Source organism: Anoplopoma fimbria, chromosome 24, assembly GCF_027596085.1.
Source record: "Anoplopoma fimbria isolate UVic2021 breed Golden Eagle Sablefish chromosome 24, Afim_UVic_2022, whole genome shotgun sequence".
NCBI classification, from domain to species: Eukaryota; Metazoa; Chordata; class Actinopteri; order Perciformes; family Anoplopomatidae; genus Anoplopoma; species Anoplopoma fimbria.
The window spans coordinates 15,677,560-15,695,524 of record NC_072472.1 but is presented as its reverse complement, the minus strand read 5'-3'; the positions used below and the strand labels follow the sequence as shown (position 1 = coordinate 15,695,524).

Below are 17,965 nucleotides of genomic sequence, written 5' to 3'. Positions count from 1 at the left end.
AACTAAAATTAGAAGTGCCAACCAAAACCAGATTACGCAGACAAGCTCAATTCCTCTAGACTGCACGGCAGAACGCAACAGTTTATCTCTCTCTGTAATTTAGCTTAGTAATATATGTGCTGATAGGTGCACCACCCAAAATCAAAGTCCGTCTGAGCACAACCAGTCATATTGGGAGTTTAAGAGCCTTTAATAGTCTCTGAGGAGCAAGTGTTCAGGCACGTTAGCACACCACATCCCTGTGTGTCTGCAGGGTTCTGTGCCCGCTCTGTGAACCTTATATGCAAGCGGCTGGCTGCGTAGATGTACAGAGCAGTAACAGTTTAAACACATGCGTGCAAGCACACACACAACACGGTGGCTTATGTGTGTGTGTGTGTGTGTGTGTGTGTGTGTGTGTGTGTGTGTGTGTGTGTGTGTGTGTGTGTGTGTTGGCGGAACAGAGGGATCCTTTCTGTCAGTCAGGACAATGCTGGAAACAATTCAAAGCCACTTCTAGTGTAGACATTTTGTCTTGCCTGTTCCCTTGCTTCATCACGTTCACTTTGTTCAATATCTCTTCTGCTGGAATAAGAGATTTGTGCTCTGGGTATGTGTTTCTAAATGCGCTTGTGTTTGCATGCTCTCTGTGATTATTATACAAATGTGTGTGCATTCTTGTATGTATGTGACAGAGAGTAGGAGGAAGCAAGGGGCATTTGGTCTGGAGAAGAGTCAGTGCTCGAAGAAAATGTGCTGTAATTATGTTTTTCTTTTTACTTTGCTGCAAGGAAAATGTTAAGGACTCACTTAAGTCACTGCTGCACTTGGCATAGCAGTGTACAAGCTTGGACTATATTTATGAAGGAATAAACAGATAATATTTTGTAGCAGGCCGAGGGCTATAAGAAAACAAAGGGAGATAGGGCGTGATGCATCATGTGCAAGCAGTAAAGAATGGGGCAGTGGATACGAACAAATCTGAGGAGGATGGCTGAAGAAAGCTGACGTCGAATAAGAGTGTAGAAAAGATTAACATGTTGTGATACAATATATTGGACAAAGCATAAAATGAATTGTAAAGATGGAGGATTAATTTGCTGTATGACATTTAAACAAACAAACAAGTCTGTCTCTCCTAAAAAAAGATAAACAGAGCTGCGACACAAATGGACAAAGCAATCACAATCAACTATTATAGGAAGTTATGTCAACAATACCTCATAAGTAATAAAAAAAGCCTTAATGGTTCAATTCCTAATGAAGCAGAAGCTTGTGGGTTTTCAATTTAGAAGAAAACTTGTGGTTGCCAAGCTCTCGGATCTAATCTAGTCGCAGGAATCTGTGCCAGCATGGCTGGAGCTAAGACACCAGAACATGGCTAATGAGGTAACCTTCCAGTCTTCCTCTTCTAATATTGAGAGAAGATTTACTAAGGTTTGACAGCAGAACATTAGATCACAGCTGGATGTGGCTGAGCCCAGTGGGTGTGAGGCTGAAATAAATACGAGGTGATAGTGAAGTGTCTGCAGCTCAGAGTTTCACTCATGTTATTCTGGTAGTGAAACTGGTTTGTATGTATGTTTTACTGCGCTACTTCTTCCATTGAAGAACATATGGGTTTATATACATTCAAGATGATTATACCAGGTACAAGGAGTAATGCACTTACTATGTTTGATTTTTATTTTCTGCACAATAACTTTTAAAATGTTCAACAGTTGGAAATAACTGTAAATGCAGAATAGAATGGAAAATGAAATCCTGTTACTGGATTTTTTGAGATCTTTTTAACTGAGGTTTAAGCTAAAGCAGAGAATGACTTCAAAAAGAAAAGATGGTTGTACAGTAGGCATTATCCAGGGTTAAGCCTTATGGTGTGATAAACAACTAAGAAATGTGGCTAACAACCTAAACTCTACACCCGAATCCCTTAAACTCCACTAAAGCCTTGAAAAAAAGCTGCTTCCTTTCAATCTTGCATTAACAGAACTAGTCCTACAAGCTACTCCCTCTCAACCAACAGCTAGTATTGGCCACAGTACTTCCCAAATGTATTTTCTGAGGACCCACTTTTTAAAAATGACTCCACGGTTGACACAATTTTCAACAGGCCCCATCTATAAATTGTGAGAAGAATGTTCCTGCAATTTTATCTGCCATTTCCACATCACTTTGTATTATCTTGAATAAGGTAAACTGGCCATTTTGAATACATTTGATAAATCACACCTTTGGTTTCTGAATGTGTCATGAAAACATGTATACATGTTAAATACCACATAAATGGGGAAAAAAAATATTATTTTGGGCAGAATAAACAGGCTATCTCATTCTTTTCATTTCCTCTCATTTCTTTAACAAACACAATGTGTTCAACATGAACATTCAGGCTCCCTCATGTGGATAGGTATACTGCAGATATGAATGTTAAATTAAAAGAAGATTATGGAAGGAAGTTGGCAAGTTTATTTGGCAACCTACCTGTGGGTCCAACCCAGTTTCTGGGAATGGAATGACTGCTCTAAAACAATAAACAACACAGGCTACCTGCTGTACTCAATAACCCATTTCTGGGTTACCATTTCCCAATGTTGCCTAAGACCATTCAGCCAATAACAGACATTACCTTGTCTCTATTAATCAATAATCCAAAATAGTTAAGAGTTCAATTTCAAATGGATGACTCTCTCTTTCACCCAATTATAAGTGTTAGCAAGTACTTTGTAATTTATAGACTATATATATTCACTTGCCAATTTATTAACCAACTAGCTTTAATTAGGTGTACCTATTTCTGTTATTTTATCAACCCAATTTATATCAATAAGGTTAGGCAACGGTAAATAACAGTAACACATCTCAGTATAACGTACTACAGTTCAACAGCAAAACAAACTACTGCCTCCAAAACATCACAAAGTTTAATCACCAACTCTCTAAAACTCTTTCAACAAAAACTGAGATTATAACCTTCATTAAAGCAGGATGGATAGCAGCACTGTTGCATTAGACTGAATTATTAATAGAGGGATTTACACAGACCCAGAAATGAAACAGACTTATAAAAAAGTGCACTTATTGCCTATTTCAGTTTATATGCACAGTTTATATGCACAATATGTGGAAAATATGTTAATGATTTGACTTGTTGTTAATAGATAAACAACCACCAAACATAACACTACAGGTAACAGCAACATGCATTTGTATCTATCACAAATGTGCCAGAATTTTTGGATAGAAACAACATGTTATGAACATTTTTTATTATCCTTCAAAATGGGAGGCTTTGCAGCTGTGATCATTATAAACTAATGATAGCCAACAACTTCAGTTCAGACCAGTGGGAGTCTTTCCATCTCTCTCACAAATCCCCTCTTAAATTCAAAGCCTAAGCTTCCATCAGCCCTGTATTCTCTCTGCGTCTCCTTCTAAAAGTGAGAAAACTTTTTTCCCCCTAAATTCACTGTGGGAAGATTAGAAAAGCAAGAGGAAGACAGGGGTGTGAGATGACCTCTATTTTTATTGTTGATCGCAACACTATAAGACGACACATTGTCTAGACATCTGATCTGTGGAGGAGGTGAAACTTTCCTGTAATAATTGGTGTTAAATCGTGAATGTGTGTGTGTGTGTGTGTGTGTGTGTGTGTGTGTGTGTGTGTGTGTGTGTGTGTGTGTGTGTGTGTGTGTGTGTGTGTGCAGTTATCTGCTCTACCTTGAAGTGAAACAATTCTACCGAATATTTAGCCAATGTAATTAAATCATTACACATTTGTTTTCATCTTCATCACATATGTTGGATGTTAATTTATGACGAGTAGGGTAAATTTACATTTCATTTTATTAGTATATATTTTGCAATAACACTCTGCTATGGGGTCGGATCAATCTCAATATAAATGAAGGCGCACAGAAGGATATTTTGTGATTTATATATAAATGACTCAACAAAAATATTTTAAAAATCCACAAAATATATGTATTTCAAAGGATTTAAAATTTTGGTCAAAAACACATTTGGAAGTTGTTACATTTATATACAAACTGTTGAACCTGCACAAACTGCTTGTCATTTGTGAACTTAACTGCATTTGTGTGTGGAATTTTGAGGCCTCGCTCAACCAGACAGTAAAACATTAACACATTTCGCCGAGCTTGCTCTTTTGTCAGAGGAGAAATTATCTTTCATTATTTTGGTATATTAGTAATATGACAGTTGAGCGAAGTGCGTCAACGCTTGCCACTGCTGTGTCACTCACCTGCCATTGTCAGTAATCGTACTCACTGTCTCTCGCGCTAGAGAATGTTGAATACATGTACGTAGCTGCATATTGTTGGCCAATTATTGTGGACCTAACCTTCAATATAATTGCTATATATATATATATATATATATATATATATATATATATATATATATATATATATATATATATATATATATATATATATAGATAAGGATGACTATTGGAGGTTTTCATTATTATTTTGTAGCTTTCAATTAAAAATAAAAACTTAATGAAACTAAATGGCTAAATATTGTGCACTGACCTTGTCATATGTGCATCACACATTGCTAAAAATACATCTTTAGTAGAGAAGGACAGCTTAAGTGGGAAAATACACTAGTATGTCATTAGACAAATTACATATTGCATATGGATCATCGGTAAATGAAAACCAAACGTTAATGTTGTTTTGTCCACCACATATCATGTTAGCTTCTATGCACTTCGTCTCTGCTGTTAACAGAGTGTAAAATGAAAACCGCAGTATTGCTAGTTGTTGTCTGCTTAGTGTTTCATATTCTTGAATTAAATATTCACCTTTCAGGGTGTCCTGCTCAGCCCTCATGATGTCGATCAGGGAGCTCTCCAGTGTGTTCATGTTGAAGCTGTCAAATGACCTGGTGCGTTCCTAAAGAGAGGAGAGAAAGAGGAGAAATACCATTTACTTTACTTTACCTGCTACAAAGACGTTTTAAAAAGCCAACAGTCTTTACAATTAACAACTGAGCAGGTCCATAGAAGCAACTGGGGCAATTCGATTCATCTACATCGTTTAATGCAACACTGCCTCAGTTAACCCAAGCTGGCCAAAGGGCACACAAAGGAGGAGGAGACTAGCATTCTGACAGCTTCACACTCTAAACATAGCCTGAACATTGTGCACAAAATAAATTACAAGAAAATTAAGAAATGGGAAGCAGGCAGACACTTTCCCAGTTATCTTTAAAGGGTTTCCACATCTTTCTTGCTTTAGCTTGAGCTCATTTCAAGAAAAATAAAAAAAGACATGCGCCTCGCTTAATTTGTGTCAACTCCTTTTTTCTCTACCTTGCTTTGAATAAATGCAATATGAAGATATTGTGAGGATTTCAGATATTCATTTGAGATTCTAGCACTTTTGGCATTGGCCTAAATAGCGGGAGTGACAAACAAAACAAATTAGGAGTGAGCCCTAGTTCCACATAAGTGGAATCTCAAGTGATTCACTAATATATTCCGGGAACTGAAAAGAAGTTGGATAAACCTTATTAAAAATACTTTAGTGTTTCATTTTCTGCTTGATAAATCCCCCAATGCTGGTTTTCATGCCAGCAAACAGGAAAGCCCATGTCTATGCCACCAGTGTGTGAACCATTTGAGTGACACAAGGATTATTAGGAGACATTCCTTTGTTGATTCAATTTAATTGATTTTGTCAGCGTTCAATTTGTTTTTGCATTATTGTTTAGTGAGTTTATATTGTATAACCTAACCACAATTCCCCTCTTCACACAGTTATTGTGTGTTTAATTGCTGTTACCGGAAAACTACCTGACTGACTTAAACATTCATTCATTCACTGAGGCAGCATAATGGAAGTCAACAGTAAAACCAGCAGTAGGACTGAGCAGGAGCCGAGCCAATTCTTGAGCGACAGCTTTCTCACCTACAAACAAGGGCATCCTTGGCATACCAACCATACTGGAAATGTTTGTGTGTACACAGAAATATGTGTTACAACACACAACTGTAATATATGTATACACAAAATATGCGAACATATCAAAAACATGTGCCTATACCACACACACACACACACACACACACACACACACACACACACACACACACACACACACACACACACACACACACACACACACACACACACACACACACACACACACACACACACACACACACACACACACACACACACACACACCAGTGCCATGCTGATAAGACTTCTGTTTTGACTCCTCCTCAGCCAAACAAAATATGCAGCCTTTGACAACAACTTGTCAACAAATTCTGCTTAACTATGTTGGCTTCCTTCTATCCAAAACAACCAAAAGAGGATAAGATTCACATCGTCCTTGTTTACATTCATAGTTTGTGCTAAATGTGCCCAAGACATCGTGTGATTGATTGTCTCATTTCTTCCTCTGTCTCTGTCTCTTCCTCTTTTTTCCAGTCATTCTTCAATGCTACCTTAAAAGCAGAAATTACCTTAAAAAAAGATTTCTATTCCTCATTTATGCGTCAGAGAGCTCACACTGCACAGCGCCAATGACTCTTCTGGCTACAAGTTGTTGTTCAATAGGCTGTATATCGTGACTAAAATGTTTAGTCATGATTATTTTTTTCTTTACACACAGAACACGACAGAAATAAACTTTTTTTCCTCTCTGCATCATATCCATCGTAAAAACCACTTGGTTATATTTTAAAGTACAGCTGTGAAAAAAACATAATGAAATACTTAAATAAATATAAATTGTCGAAGCCATTATTTAAATGTTTGCAGATATATTGTCAAATTAATACTCTAAGCAAGGCATTAGCATTTTATAAAAACACACAGTATATGGGGTAATGTAAAACACAAGAATGAGCAAATTAACACTAAAGTAAAATATTTAACATAGGGACAAAAAAAAGGAGAGCCTGTTGGACTTAAAAGATGTATGCTTGAAAAATAACAATGCCAGAATATATCTTTTGAGCTCAGTTTTTGCTACAAGATCTAAGTTTGGGAAGAATACACGAAGAGATGATTGATGCTGACAGGCAAATCAAGGAACGGTTCTTATAAGATCACATCACAGCCTCTTGAAACTTGCAAAACATGTGAACAGCAAGGTGTTATTCATCTGAGGCTTCAATCTGCAAAAAGCATGGCTATTTTTTTCTAGTCTTTTTTTTCAAAAACTGTATTTGGTGCATAGTTTAAGAGAAATCTAACATTTCCAGGACAACCACATTTGTTATCCCATTAGAGAATAATAAGCAGGTGTAGAAACAATTTACATTAAAGTCTGATTGAGGTCTATTGTACAGAAGAAAAGTGAAGACTGACAATTATTGGCTGGTGTTAAAAATAATAAATTAACATTAAATAATATGAATAAAGCTTGACAGTGCATGAAAGCCTGTTTATTAATAGTGGGCTATAAGACGTCAAAAGAAAACCTACAATATCCTGGCCTCAACACTGCTTAATTAGCTCTGCCCTCAGTCTGACTGATAATGGACGAGTCCTTGCACAACAAGAATTACCCAACTTGTCTGTCAACCTGAAAGTAACATATCTGTATCGTCAACCATTCTTTTCTTTCCAGCATTACCTATTTATTGTTTACTCACTTATCCAGCAACCAGGTCACACCTTCGCTACGAACATTAGACCAATGTCTGTGGAGAACGATCTAAAGGTAAAACCCCCTTGAGAAGAAGGGCTTGTTGCATACTTTGTTACACCACAAACTCAACAGGGGTCAAATGCTAAAGGGTTCAGAAAAACAGACGTCAATGAACCACATGACTAATGGTTGGGGGCAGGCAGCTCATTTTTTCATCTACTGTCTGGTCTCTGCAGTTGCTCCCACAATCGAATAGCTACTTTTACTATCTGATCAGCCATAGAGCGTGGTTGGATGCCAGGCACACGCTGGTTGATGAAACAGCCAAAACTCCCCAGCTCTAGCCAAAAATTTAACCAGCAGTTAAACTGGTGCAGATTTCTCACATTGACTGAGGGAACATACTAACATAGAGATGCCATGGTAGAAGAACACGCCCAGTGCACACTCTCTCCCTCAAAACAAATATCAACACAGGGATATAGGCCAGACTAGGTCCACTATTTTCTCATATCCGCCTCAGTATCTTATGTGGACTTAGGGTATTGCTTAAGTTCAAATAAACCAAACATTCAAAGACAAGCAAAGCAGAGCGAGTGAAGTACTGGTTACTGTGGAAAGTATACACCACCAGTCTGAGGCAAGCACGTAAACACATTACCCAGGACAAACACAGATAGGTATGGCAGCACAGTGCCATATTTCTGGGATCTTGTCTAGAGGTCATGGTGTTTCTGTGACAATTGAGCAGAAACAGAAGCATTTAGCAGAAGCTCTTCCTGCTTTTGTGTTTTAACGGCTTCCAAAAATGTAATGCTTTCATTGGGGTGTCGTTATTCTTCTACAGTACCATCTCCCTAAGTAAAGCAAGGTAATCCTATGATATTGTTTCAGGACGATAGGAATTAATTTTGTGGCTAAGATGGACGCAGTAAGTGGACATGAGGCCTGGCTAGTGCTTGGCAGTTGCTAAGCATTAGCCTGGATAGGTGCAGCGGGTGATTAATCATCAGATTTGTGCATTCGTCTCTCTCTCAACAACTGTCCAGCTGACAAGCAAAGTACTCATCCCAGACAGATTGCAGGGCGAGCACGAATACACACAGAGTCATGGTACCTCTTCACATCCAGAGACACACACACACAAACAGATAAGCTGCAAGACACACAGAATTTAAAGTGCAGATCAGTGTTATGTAGCACATTATATATGGGTAAGCAGAAAAAATATAAAAACGATGACCCAATCTAGTTAAAGCTAAATGGATCAATACCAGACACACCTCTTTTTTACAGTGACTGTCAATAAAAACCTGCATGATGGATCAATTTGCATTATACAGTATTGCAAAGTGCGTCTGCCAAGCCCTGTCACCATTTTTGAAAGTGGATCTGGATCAACAAACCTTGTAAATATGTGTTCTCATGAAACAGCTCATCTGAAACTGACAATATAGTACTGTGATCATTTGGGAGAATGCAAATTAGGCAATGCTACCTGAATTCAGAAGAATGCTAGAGCTGTAACGATTGGTCGATTAATCGGTTAGTTTATTGAAAGAAAATGTATCAGCAAAATTTTTGATAAATCGATTTATCATTTAAGGCTTTTCAAGCAAAAATGCCTAACATTTGATAGTTCCCAAGAGTGATTTTCTGAAGTTCTTTGTCCTCATGTTATTTTAAAATGAAAGTCATTGGGGTTTCAACTGCTGGTCCAACAAAACAGGGCAATTTGATGACACGATGACCTCGAGGACATTTTGGTGACCATTTTTCCTCGTTCTGATATTTTATAGACTAAATGATTCAGCAATCAATAAGGATTTTTTTTTTGTCAGATTAAATGCACTTTACAATTTGTACCCAGAGCTAGCCACAACAGTGCCCCGGCTTGTTGCTCGCATCACATGCCCCTAGTCATATCCAGCAGCTGTCACACACATTAACGGTAGATGACAGATTTTGGCGTCCGTACAAATCCTACGTAAAAACCCACATAATGAAACAATTTTAAAACTGTATTTGTAACTATAAAGTGAAAAAACATATAAATGACAAAACGGATCAGACAGCTTGCAAAGTAACGCAGCCCATTAGTCAACTCTAGACAGGTTTTAATCTTTACCACCACAAAACAGAGAGGCCAACCTCCAGCAGATTTTTATGACATATAGGGAAATAAAGAATGATTAAATACAGCAAGCTGTGGGTGATTACCTCCAACATTAATCTTCTATGTCGCCTGCCTGTTAATGAAAAATGGAAATTGTGGGAGGGTGGAAGAGTGGAAAAAGTAAAAGGGTCACGGACATACGATATATAAGTGCTGTATGATTTTAAGGTTTTCAGAGGCGCAAAATTATCCACATCCACCTCACATTCATTTATAGGAAGGCTGATGTTTTTCCCCTTACTTTCTTTAATCTGGTCACATCCCCGAGACAATGCGGAGAGAGGAAGCCAAGAGCAAAGAAGGGAAGGGGAAAATGGCAGATGAAAGAAAAAGGGGATGATGGAGAGAGGGAAAGCAAGAGGTGAGGTAAGGCAAAGTCAAAAGAGAGGAAAGGAGGGCAGGAAAGGGAAGCAGGTTGTGCTTTTGATGCTTGGGATTATGTTTCATCCTGGTCAAAGTATTTCAAAGGCCTGCTATGACATTAAATACCACTAACTGTCAAATACAAACTATTACCCAGTGTCGGCTGAATGCCGTGTGAGTGTATGTGTATTTGGGTTGCAACAGGGTGACAGAGTTAGTTCCAGCAGGATTTGCACTGCTTGGGGATTGGACTGAACTGACTCCTTTATTGTATGCTATAAGCAAAGGCTACGCTAAATACAATATGACACTTTTGCGTAGACTCTGCTTTGTCGTCTTCCTTTGTTAAGACACATGTGCAGAAGACATAGGCCAGGGACTAATTAGGGCTTGTGCACTCATGGGCATGGGCATGTGCACACACACACACACACACACACACACACACACACACACACACACACACACACACACACACACACACACACACACACACACACACACACACACACACACACACACACACACACACACACACACACACACACACACACACACACACACACACACACACACACACAAGCTCTCTTTCTTCTTGTTTTCAGAGCGTCTGTCAAGGGTGTGAGAAGGACACAATGAGGCTGTATGAGCAGCAGAGTTAGGTGCTTGCCAGCACAGCTTAGGCCGCTCATTAGTCTAAAAAACAATTCTCTCATTTAACACCAATGTCATAAAGACCAGAGGTAATGGCTGAAACCTCTACAGCTTGCTGGCTCTGAGAATTTATTTGTGGACATGCATGCAAGAGAATTTGCATGCACATGAATAAGAGAAGGAAGGGTACCTGAGAAGAATGATGCATCTTGCTTCAAAGTTAACCTGTGAGCCTCAACATGATCCTGTCCTCATCATGGAAGTCTCACGCCAAACACTGGGCACGGAAAAATCACTGAAAGATTTCTGATACTTGCCTAAAGACCTGCCATATTGATTAGATTGCCTTTCAAGCAAACAGAGATTAAAAGGAGGCAGAATCCTCAAGTGAGACAACAGGTGTGCAACATTTTTTTCCACTGCAGGCCCAAGGTTTAATAATGAACCTTCATATAACAGCATGGTATATGGCTGCAGCATATCTAGGCTACACAAACAGTGAGGAGGGAGCTGTAACCAGCAGTTACCCTGGTAGCTTACTGAGACAATATCCTGTCCTGGCTTACTCGCCTTCAGGCCCTGCAGGTCTCGATCTGGTCACAGGCCAGGTTCACCAGTCTGAATTAGCCCAGTACACCTGACACAGCAGAAGGCCTCTGACCTCAGATTTATCAGGTGAGGAATTGGAGAGCAAGGGAAGAAAGAAAATTCAGGAGTTCTTTCTCCAGGTGCTTCAATTTCTTTCAACAATCCAATGAGGTTAGGTTGATTGGTGACTCTAAAAGTGCCCGTACTTGTGAATATGAGCATGTCTCTATGATTGACTGGTGACCTTGCCCAATGTCAGCATGGATTGGCTCGAGTCCCCCCTCGCAACCCTCAAGAATAAGCAGGAATAGCAGATGGATTGATGGATGGGCGGATGTATGGATAGAAAAGCAAGAGAGAATAAAAAGAAAAGCAAGGAAGGCTTTCCTAGCATTTAAAATGCACTATTTTCTGGCCTGAGGCTAGCTACTAGCTGACCAGTGTATTAGCAGTTAGCAGCACTGAGCTTGGTCTGGAGCCCATCCCAAATACTAAAGCTGCTCTAATACAGCAGTGGCCCTGCCTGCTGCAGCCACAGTACTGGAACATTTTCTCTCTGTGTGCCACGGTGCTGTACAACACTTGGGATGAAATATGGCATGTGGCCTTGCTTTCAAATTGCATTTAAACATTTCCTCATATAGACACAATTTAAAGTCATGGCCTAAGGCAATTACAATATAATGCCACACTCTGTAAAAGTGGACAGGGAGAGGGATTTTTTGCTTTAGCATATAGCTATTGTAACATACCTCAGCCGTGCCATATTGCTGGTTTAATGTGTGATTCTATCTACTGAATAGCATCTTACTGCAAATATTATAGAAAAGCTACTTTATAGAATTCAACTATCGGCTTTGTCTCTGCAGAGCCCTGTAGTTACAAAAACATCTGATCCAAAAGAGTACAAAGACACTTTGATGATTTAACATTGATTGTACACAAGCTAGAAAACATTGTGACTTCTTAAGTAAATCCTTCATCTGTTGTGTCAGTGCTAAAATGGAGACAGTTGGTGAGGTCTTACAGTGAAACAGTGTGACAACAGTTCCTCATGGGGTCTGTTTGGTTCAGCGTTACAGGAGCTATAGTATTTCATTACCAAACCCATGGGCGCCTTGTGTAAGGCAACATGTGTCATCAGTCCTCTGAACGGTTCATGATCTCGACAAGCCCTGACAAGAACCATTTTGGCAAAGCAATGCAACATTTTGGCTTCTGCAATCAGCAAATGCAATAAAATGGGAGTGAATTGAAATAAAATGGCCTCATTTTCATCAGATCTTAAAGACTAAACTACACTGAGCTGGCTTCTGGCAAATAACTTGACACTTGGTTGCCTGTGTAATAATTCAACAGTGGTTTCTATAGTGACAGTTTCAACGCTGCACACATCTAAATGATCACGACAAAATCACACATTTTCCAATTCAATTACAGGGAGTGGAACAATACCGTCAGTTCATGGTTCAGAAAAACCCATGAATATGGACCAGATTTGATATGCTTTAATTATTATTTTACAATCTGACCCAGAGAGAACAATGCAAATATCTCTGGTGAGTCAGAGAGCTCGTCCATCGCCTCTCAAAATATAATTTTTATATCACCTCAGGCCTATCAATTACAAGTCCAATAGTGTAAAAGGTTAGGTGTCAAATTACATCTTCATCAATCTTCATAGCTTTTTCTAATCATGACCTATTATCAATTCCTTGTTCTTTGTAAATTGGTTTACTTTTATAATCAGTCTCCCACACGCACACACACACACACACACACACACACACACACACGCACACACACCCAAACACGCAAACACACACACAGTAAGGCCATTCTGTGCCCATCCTCCATCCTCTCTTGCAGTATCAAGAGGGCAGAAGGACAATGCTACTGGCTGATCTGATTCAACCACAATGAAGAGCAACATACTGCAGTTAAAGAAATGCAAGCTTTAGCTTAAACCTGTCATGGTGATGCAACAGGAGGAACTCTCCACAGCTCAAATTGGATGCAGAATCACAATTCTAATTAAAAGAGAATTTGCCAAAAGAGATAGATGCTAATAAAATAGCCTTCTTATGTAGTTACGACGAACATTGTGAATTTTCATTAGAATATGCTGCTTATAAGCGTACATTTTAGCACAACACGACTCCATAATATTAACGTGGATTAGGCCTTTATGTTTTGGAACAGCCCTGATAGAAACCTGACCCCATAACTACCTACAGCGTTTGGGTTGTTAGCTAATGGTAAATTGCAGCTAAGAAGCTTTGCTACTTCTTCAGCAAAAATACATGTCAAGACATGTCAGCACAACATCCTTAGTGTGCACTGTGAGTCATTAATTGTAAGTAGAGATAAGGAAATCTCACAGCAAGCATCACTTTGGAAATAGGAAAATTTGCTTGAGTGTAACATTTTTGTTAATTCCTGAAAAAATTATCTGAATGAAAATAAAGATTATGATGTAAATTGAATGGCAAAGGATATGTAAAGAGCTTAAATAAACCTTTCATCAGGTCACTTGGCCTAGCTGCAGCTGTTGCAACCTTCCTTTCTTCATCCCCGCCTCCTCAATCAATCATGAGCCGGATCCATTAAATAAATTTACCTCCATGCTCACTTTACCTGTTTCCTTCAATCCTATCGTCTTTTTTTCCATGTGATTATACAATTATTCAAGCCATCTTCATTGTGAGTGGACTTGTAAAATTACACTATTACGCTACGACATCCACGATCTGGGTGATTAATAATTTGTAATCCTGAAAAATCATTTGCCATTATATCCGGGCAATAAATCCACAGTATTGTGGGGCCTCTTTTTTGCATTTGGCCGAAATAAAATGAATCCCATGATGATGTCTTCTTGTTCACAGATTTTTCTTTACATCCCAGTCTCTGTCATTCTTGGTCATCCATTGCAGCGATTGTTCTCCTCGCAGCCGGCTCACTTTCCCCATTTTTACCTCCCTCTCACCATCTTTTTTTTTTTATCATCCACGATGCCTCCCCCACTCCTCACTCCAACCCCCCAGCTCGTATACGTGGCACACACCACTGCAGTGACAGAGCCACATTAGTCATCATCAGAGACATACAGCTGTGGAAGTGCAAAGCCCAACGACTGATTTACTAAGCTCACACGGCAACAAATGCATCATGTAAATCCATACCCAACCCCCCCCCATGTCTAAAAATAGAAAATATAAACATACTGTAATAAAATCAACAGCTGCAATAAATGACACATTGATGTTTAATCATTCAGGTAGCAAACACAGAAAAGGATGAACACACAAAGTGCACACACATGCTTAGGTAGATAATCACATAAAAAAAATGGAATAGTATGCCAGAATTATTGCTAAATCATACAATGAGAGTACTGCAGGGAAACTGACCTGAAAGGGGAAGATGTTGTCACTGCGGCCGACTCCATCATCCATCCAGGACTTGGGGTTGAAGCCTGCAGGACTGTTTCGAGGGTACTTCTGGGATGCCACATGGTTGTTAGGGAAGGTCTTCTTCAGAGGAGAGATAGAGTTGATGGGGGTCATCCCGCCGTTCAGCCCTCTGCGATAATCTCTGCCCTGAGACCCTCCCCAGCCGCCGCTACCACTACCGTAGCCTCCTCCGGGACTCCAGGAGGTAGAGGAGCCAGGGGAGGGAGAGGGGCTCTGGTAACTGGCTGGGCCCCAAGGGGACGGGGGCTTGTTCAGGCTGTTGGACAAATGCGGCAACTGGCTGAAAGCCGGATTCCTGTGCGGAAAGGGCGGTGGAGGGTGTGGGGAGGCCGGGGAGCGCCGATGCTGCTGGTGTTGGTTGTGGGGGTGTTGGAAGTGAGGGTGTGGTGGGGGAGCCGGGTGGTGCTGGGACAAGGCCGCCGCTGGTCCGATCTGGGGAGAGAAGTTCCCACCAAACCCTGGGCTGACATGGTGTGAGAAGTTCTGGAACAGCAGGGGCCCGTTGTTGGCAGACGCCGGGTTGAAGAAGCTGACATCCTCATTGATGATGGTTGATGGCGCTGGCGGGATAGCAGCTGACCAGTTGTTGAAGCCAGTAAGTGATGACGAGGTTGTACTGGACTGGACCTGGCCAGTTCCCCCAAGACCAGATGTCTCCTGGTAATCAAAGCCTGTCAAGACAGGAGACTCAAGACGTAACTGCTTCTCCTTTCCGTTACTTCCTTCAGACGTACCGTTGTCTGTCTTGGCTTCATCTGACCGGGCTTTTTCCAGTTCTGAGATGATCCCACCCCCACCCTCCTGGTGACTCCCAGGGGACAACTGCTGCTGCTGCTTTTCTTGCGTTTCTTGCATTTCCTGTTGCTGCTGTGCTTTGGGCTTCTCTGGGCCCCCCAGGATTTCGTCTTGCACGCTGTTGTGGGTGGCTGAGGCAGGAAAGAGCCAGGGAGAGCCTCCCGTGGTGCCATTCCCTGCGGCTGTGGTGCTGTTTATGAAAGCAGCCGGGCTCTGCGACACATTCTGGTGGTGGTGTGGGGGCTGCAGATGCGGGTGGATTCGAACTGGGAATGCAGACTTGTTGCCAGTGTTGTTTTGAACTAGGACTCCAAACCCGTAATCCCCCATTTGTTTTCTCCCCCCACACACAAAAGCTATCCCGTGATCGTTTGTCCTATTGAGAGAAGAGCACACAGGATGGCATGCACTGAGTTAGCAGTCAGCCCCACTCATTCCAGTATACATCAAGGGATTGAGAAACAACTGGGTGATGGCCAATGACATTTTATTGTGACATAAAAATACCTTTTCTGTTGGGTCTGTTTTATTCCCTCAGATAATTCATTGACATATGATAATCACACAGCACTGTCATAAATGAGCTCATGCTTGTACTGAACAATCGGTCACCCTTATTATTATACAATACTCTGAGCAGTTACAAAATGCCAACCAGTTCACGTTACACCTCCAGCTAATTATAACCCCGTGACGTTGCCAGCTTGTAAGTCTTCAGCTGAGCTGCTGGCAGCCACCAATCTCTAGCTGGAAACACTGCTGTGTCGAGCCGACACAATCTCCATTTAGAGACGTTTTTCTGAACACAAACCGACTGACAGACGTTCAAGTCCCCGCAGTGTAGCCTTATGGAGATCACCAATGTGTAAAACGATCATAAATGTTGATAATATTAACAATAAACCGTCTGTACGTGCAGAGGAAAAACACTCGACCTTGTTTGACAGCTGTCACCAGCCTATGGAGTCCAACCTCGAAATGAATCAGATAAAAGTCACACAGTAAATACTGTCACACATTACTGCTCGTTGTTACGTTTCTACAAGTCAAGTCAGTGCCAGGCGGTGTAAATAAACCAGTCATGTAAGCTGGCCGGCTAATTTTCCATCCGTTGCTAACGTTAGCTAGCTAGCAGGCTACCAGCTACGTTAGCATGGATGCTAGCTAGCCGGACAGGCTGGGACGGCTGCTCACCTGCTGATCACCACCTTCGACCTCGGCGGCGTCTTTGTCGAGATCCGCTCAGTGGGCTGGAGGCGAGGAGGTGTCCTTGAAAACACGAGTGCGTCAGGCGAAGCTTTCGGGGTCGATGTGGTCGCTGACTCGTACGGTGCAGTCGGTCAGCTTTTTTCTCTCTCTCTCTCTCTCTCTCTCTTCTCCTGACGTGTCCTGCCTGCTCAATGACACAGCTCTCTCTCTCTCTCTCTCTCTCTCTCTCTCTCTCTCTCTCTCTCTCTGCTGCCTCTGGACCGTGTGATCGACGAGCTTTGTTAACGTGGCAGTGAGTGAGATATATCCGGCCGCTGTTCTTTCACAAGCCTGACTCGATCGGTTTCATTGTTTGTTTGGTTTTCAGGATATTTATCTCGCTAACTGTCTGCCGATTCCTGTGTGCTTCTTTGACTGCCCCTCTCTCGTGAAACCGACCGTGGCCGAATGACAGCGACTGTCAGCGAGAGATCAGCCGAGACTCACTTCCGCTTCTAGCTCCGCCCCTTCCACCGTGGCCACGCCCCCATAGAACCACACCTCGGTCTGTGATTGGTCGGTCGACCGGCAGCCTCGCCTAATTTCTACGACATTTAAAGGCCATGCACCAATAATACACCCATGCCATCCATAAGTACTGCCCACTGAGGTCAGATATGGCTTCTTTTCTTTTTTTTTTTTAAGAGAGAGAGAGAGAGAGAGAGAGAGAGAGAGAGAAAATCCTCCCAGCACGGTTCTGTCCTTTCAAGATGTAGCCGGTATCAGGTCGTGAGAAAACAGAGATACCCAACCCCCCCTTTTAAAGGATGGCAATGCCTCAGAAAAAAAGTATCCCTGGGCCAAGCTTTTTGATTTCATGCTCCTTTATTGTAAATGTAGAAATGAAACAGGAATGTATGTTACCATTTAGTAGCTGTTTTTGATCCCTTTTTCTACACTAATTTTGATATATTTATTTTATGATTGATTGTAATCTAATTATAATATTTTTTTGCGTTGAGGTCATAGTTAGTGTCGGTTATGTACTGGACTAAATCACATTTAGAGGAGTTTTTGATATTCTGCCTCTTTCTTCTCAGGAAATGTGAAG

At 41.0% G+C, this 17,965-nt stretch overlaps 1 protein-coding gene across 1 annotated transcript in view; it reads right to left on the bottom strand.

Moving 5' to 3' along the window:
* The window catches only part of LOC129113340 (cytoplasmic polyadenylation element-binding protein 4-like), a 28,733-nt gene extending 11,649 nt beyond the window's left edge, over positions 1-17,084 (bottom strand). The window contains exons 1-3 of the mRNA XM_054625574.1: positions 16,861-17,084; positions 14,809-16,042; positions 4,811-4,901 (exon numbers count right to left, since the gene is read on the bottom strand). Coding sequence (XP_054481549.1) covers positions 4,811-4,901; positions 14,809-15,996 — 1,279 coding nt within the window. The 5' untranslated portion in view covers positions 15,997-16,042; positions 16,861-17,084. The remainder of the gene's footprint in view (positions 1-4,810; positions 4,902-14,808; positions 16,043-16,860) is intronic.
* Between the last annotated feature and the right edge of the window lie 881 nt (positions 17,085-17,965).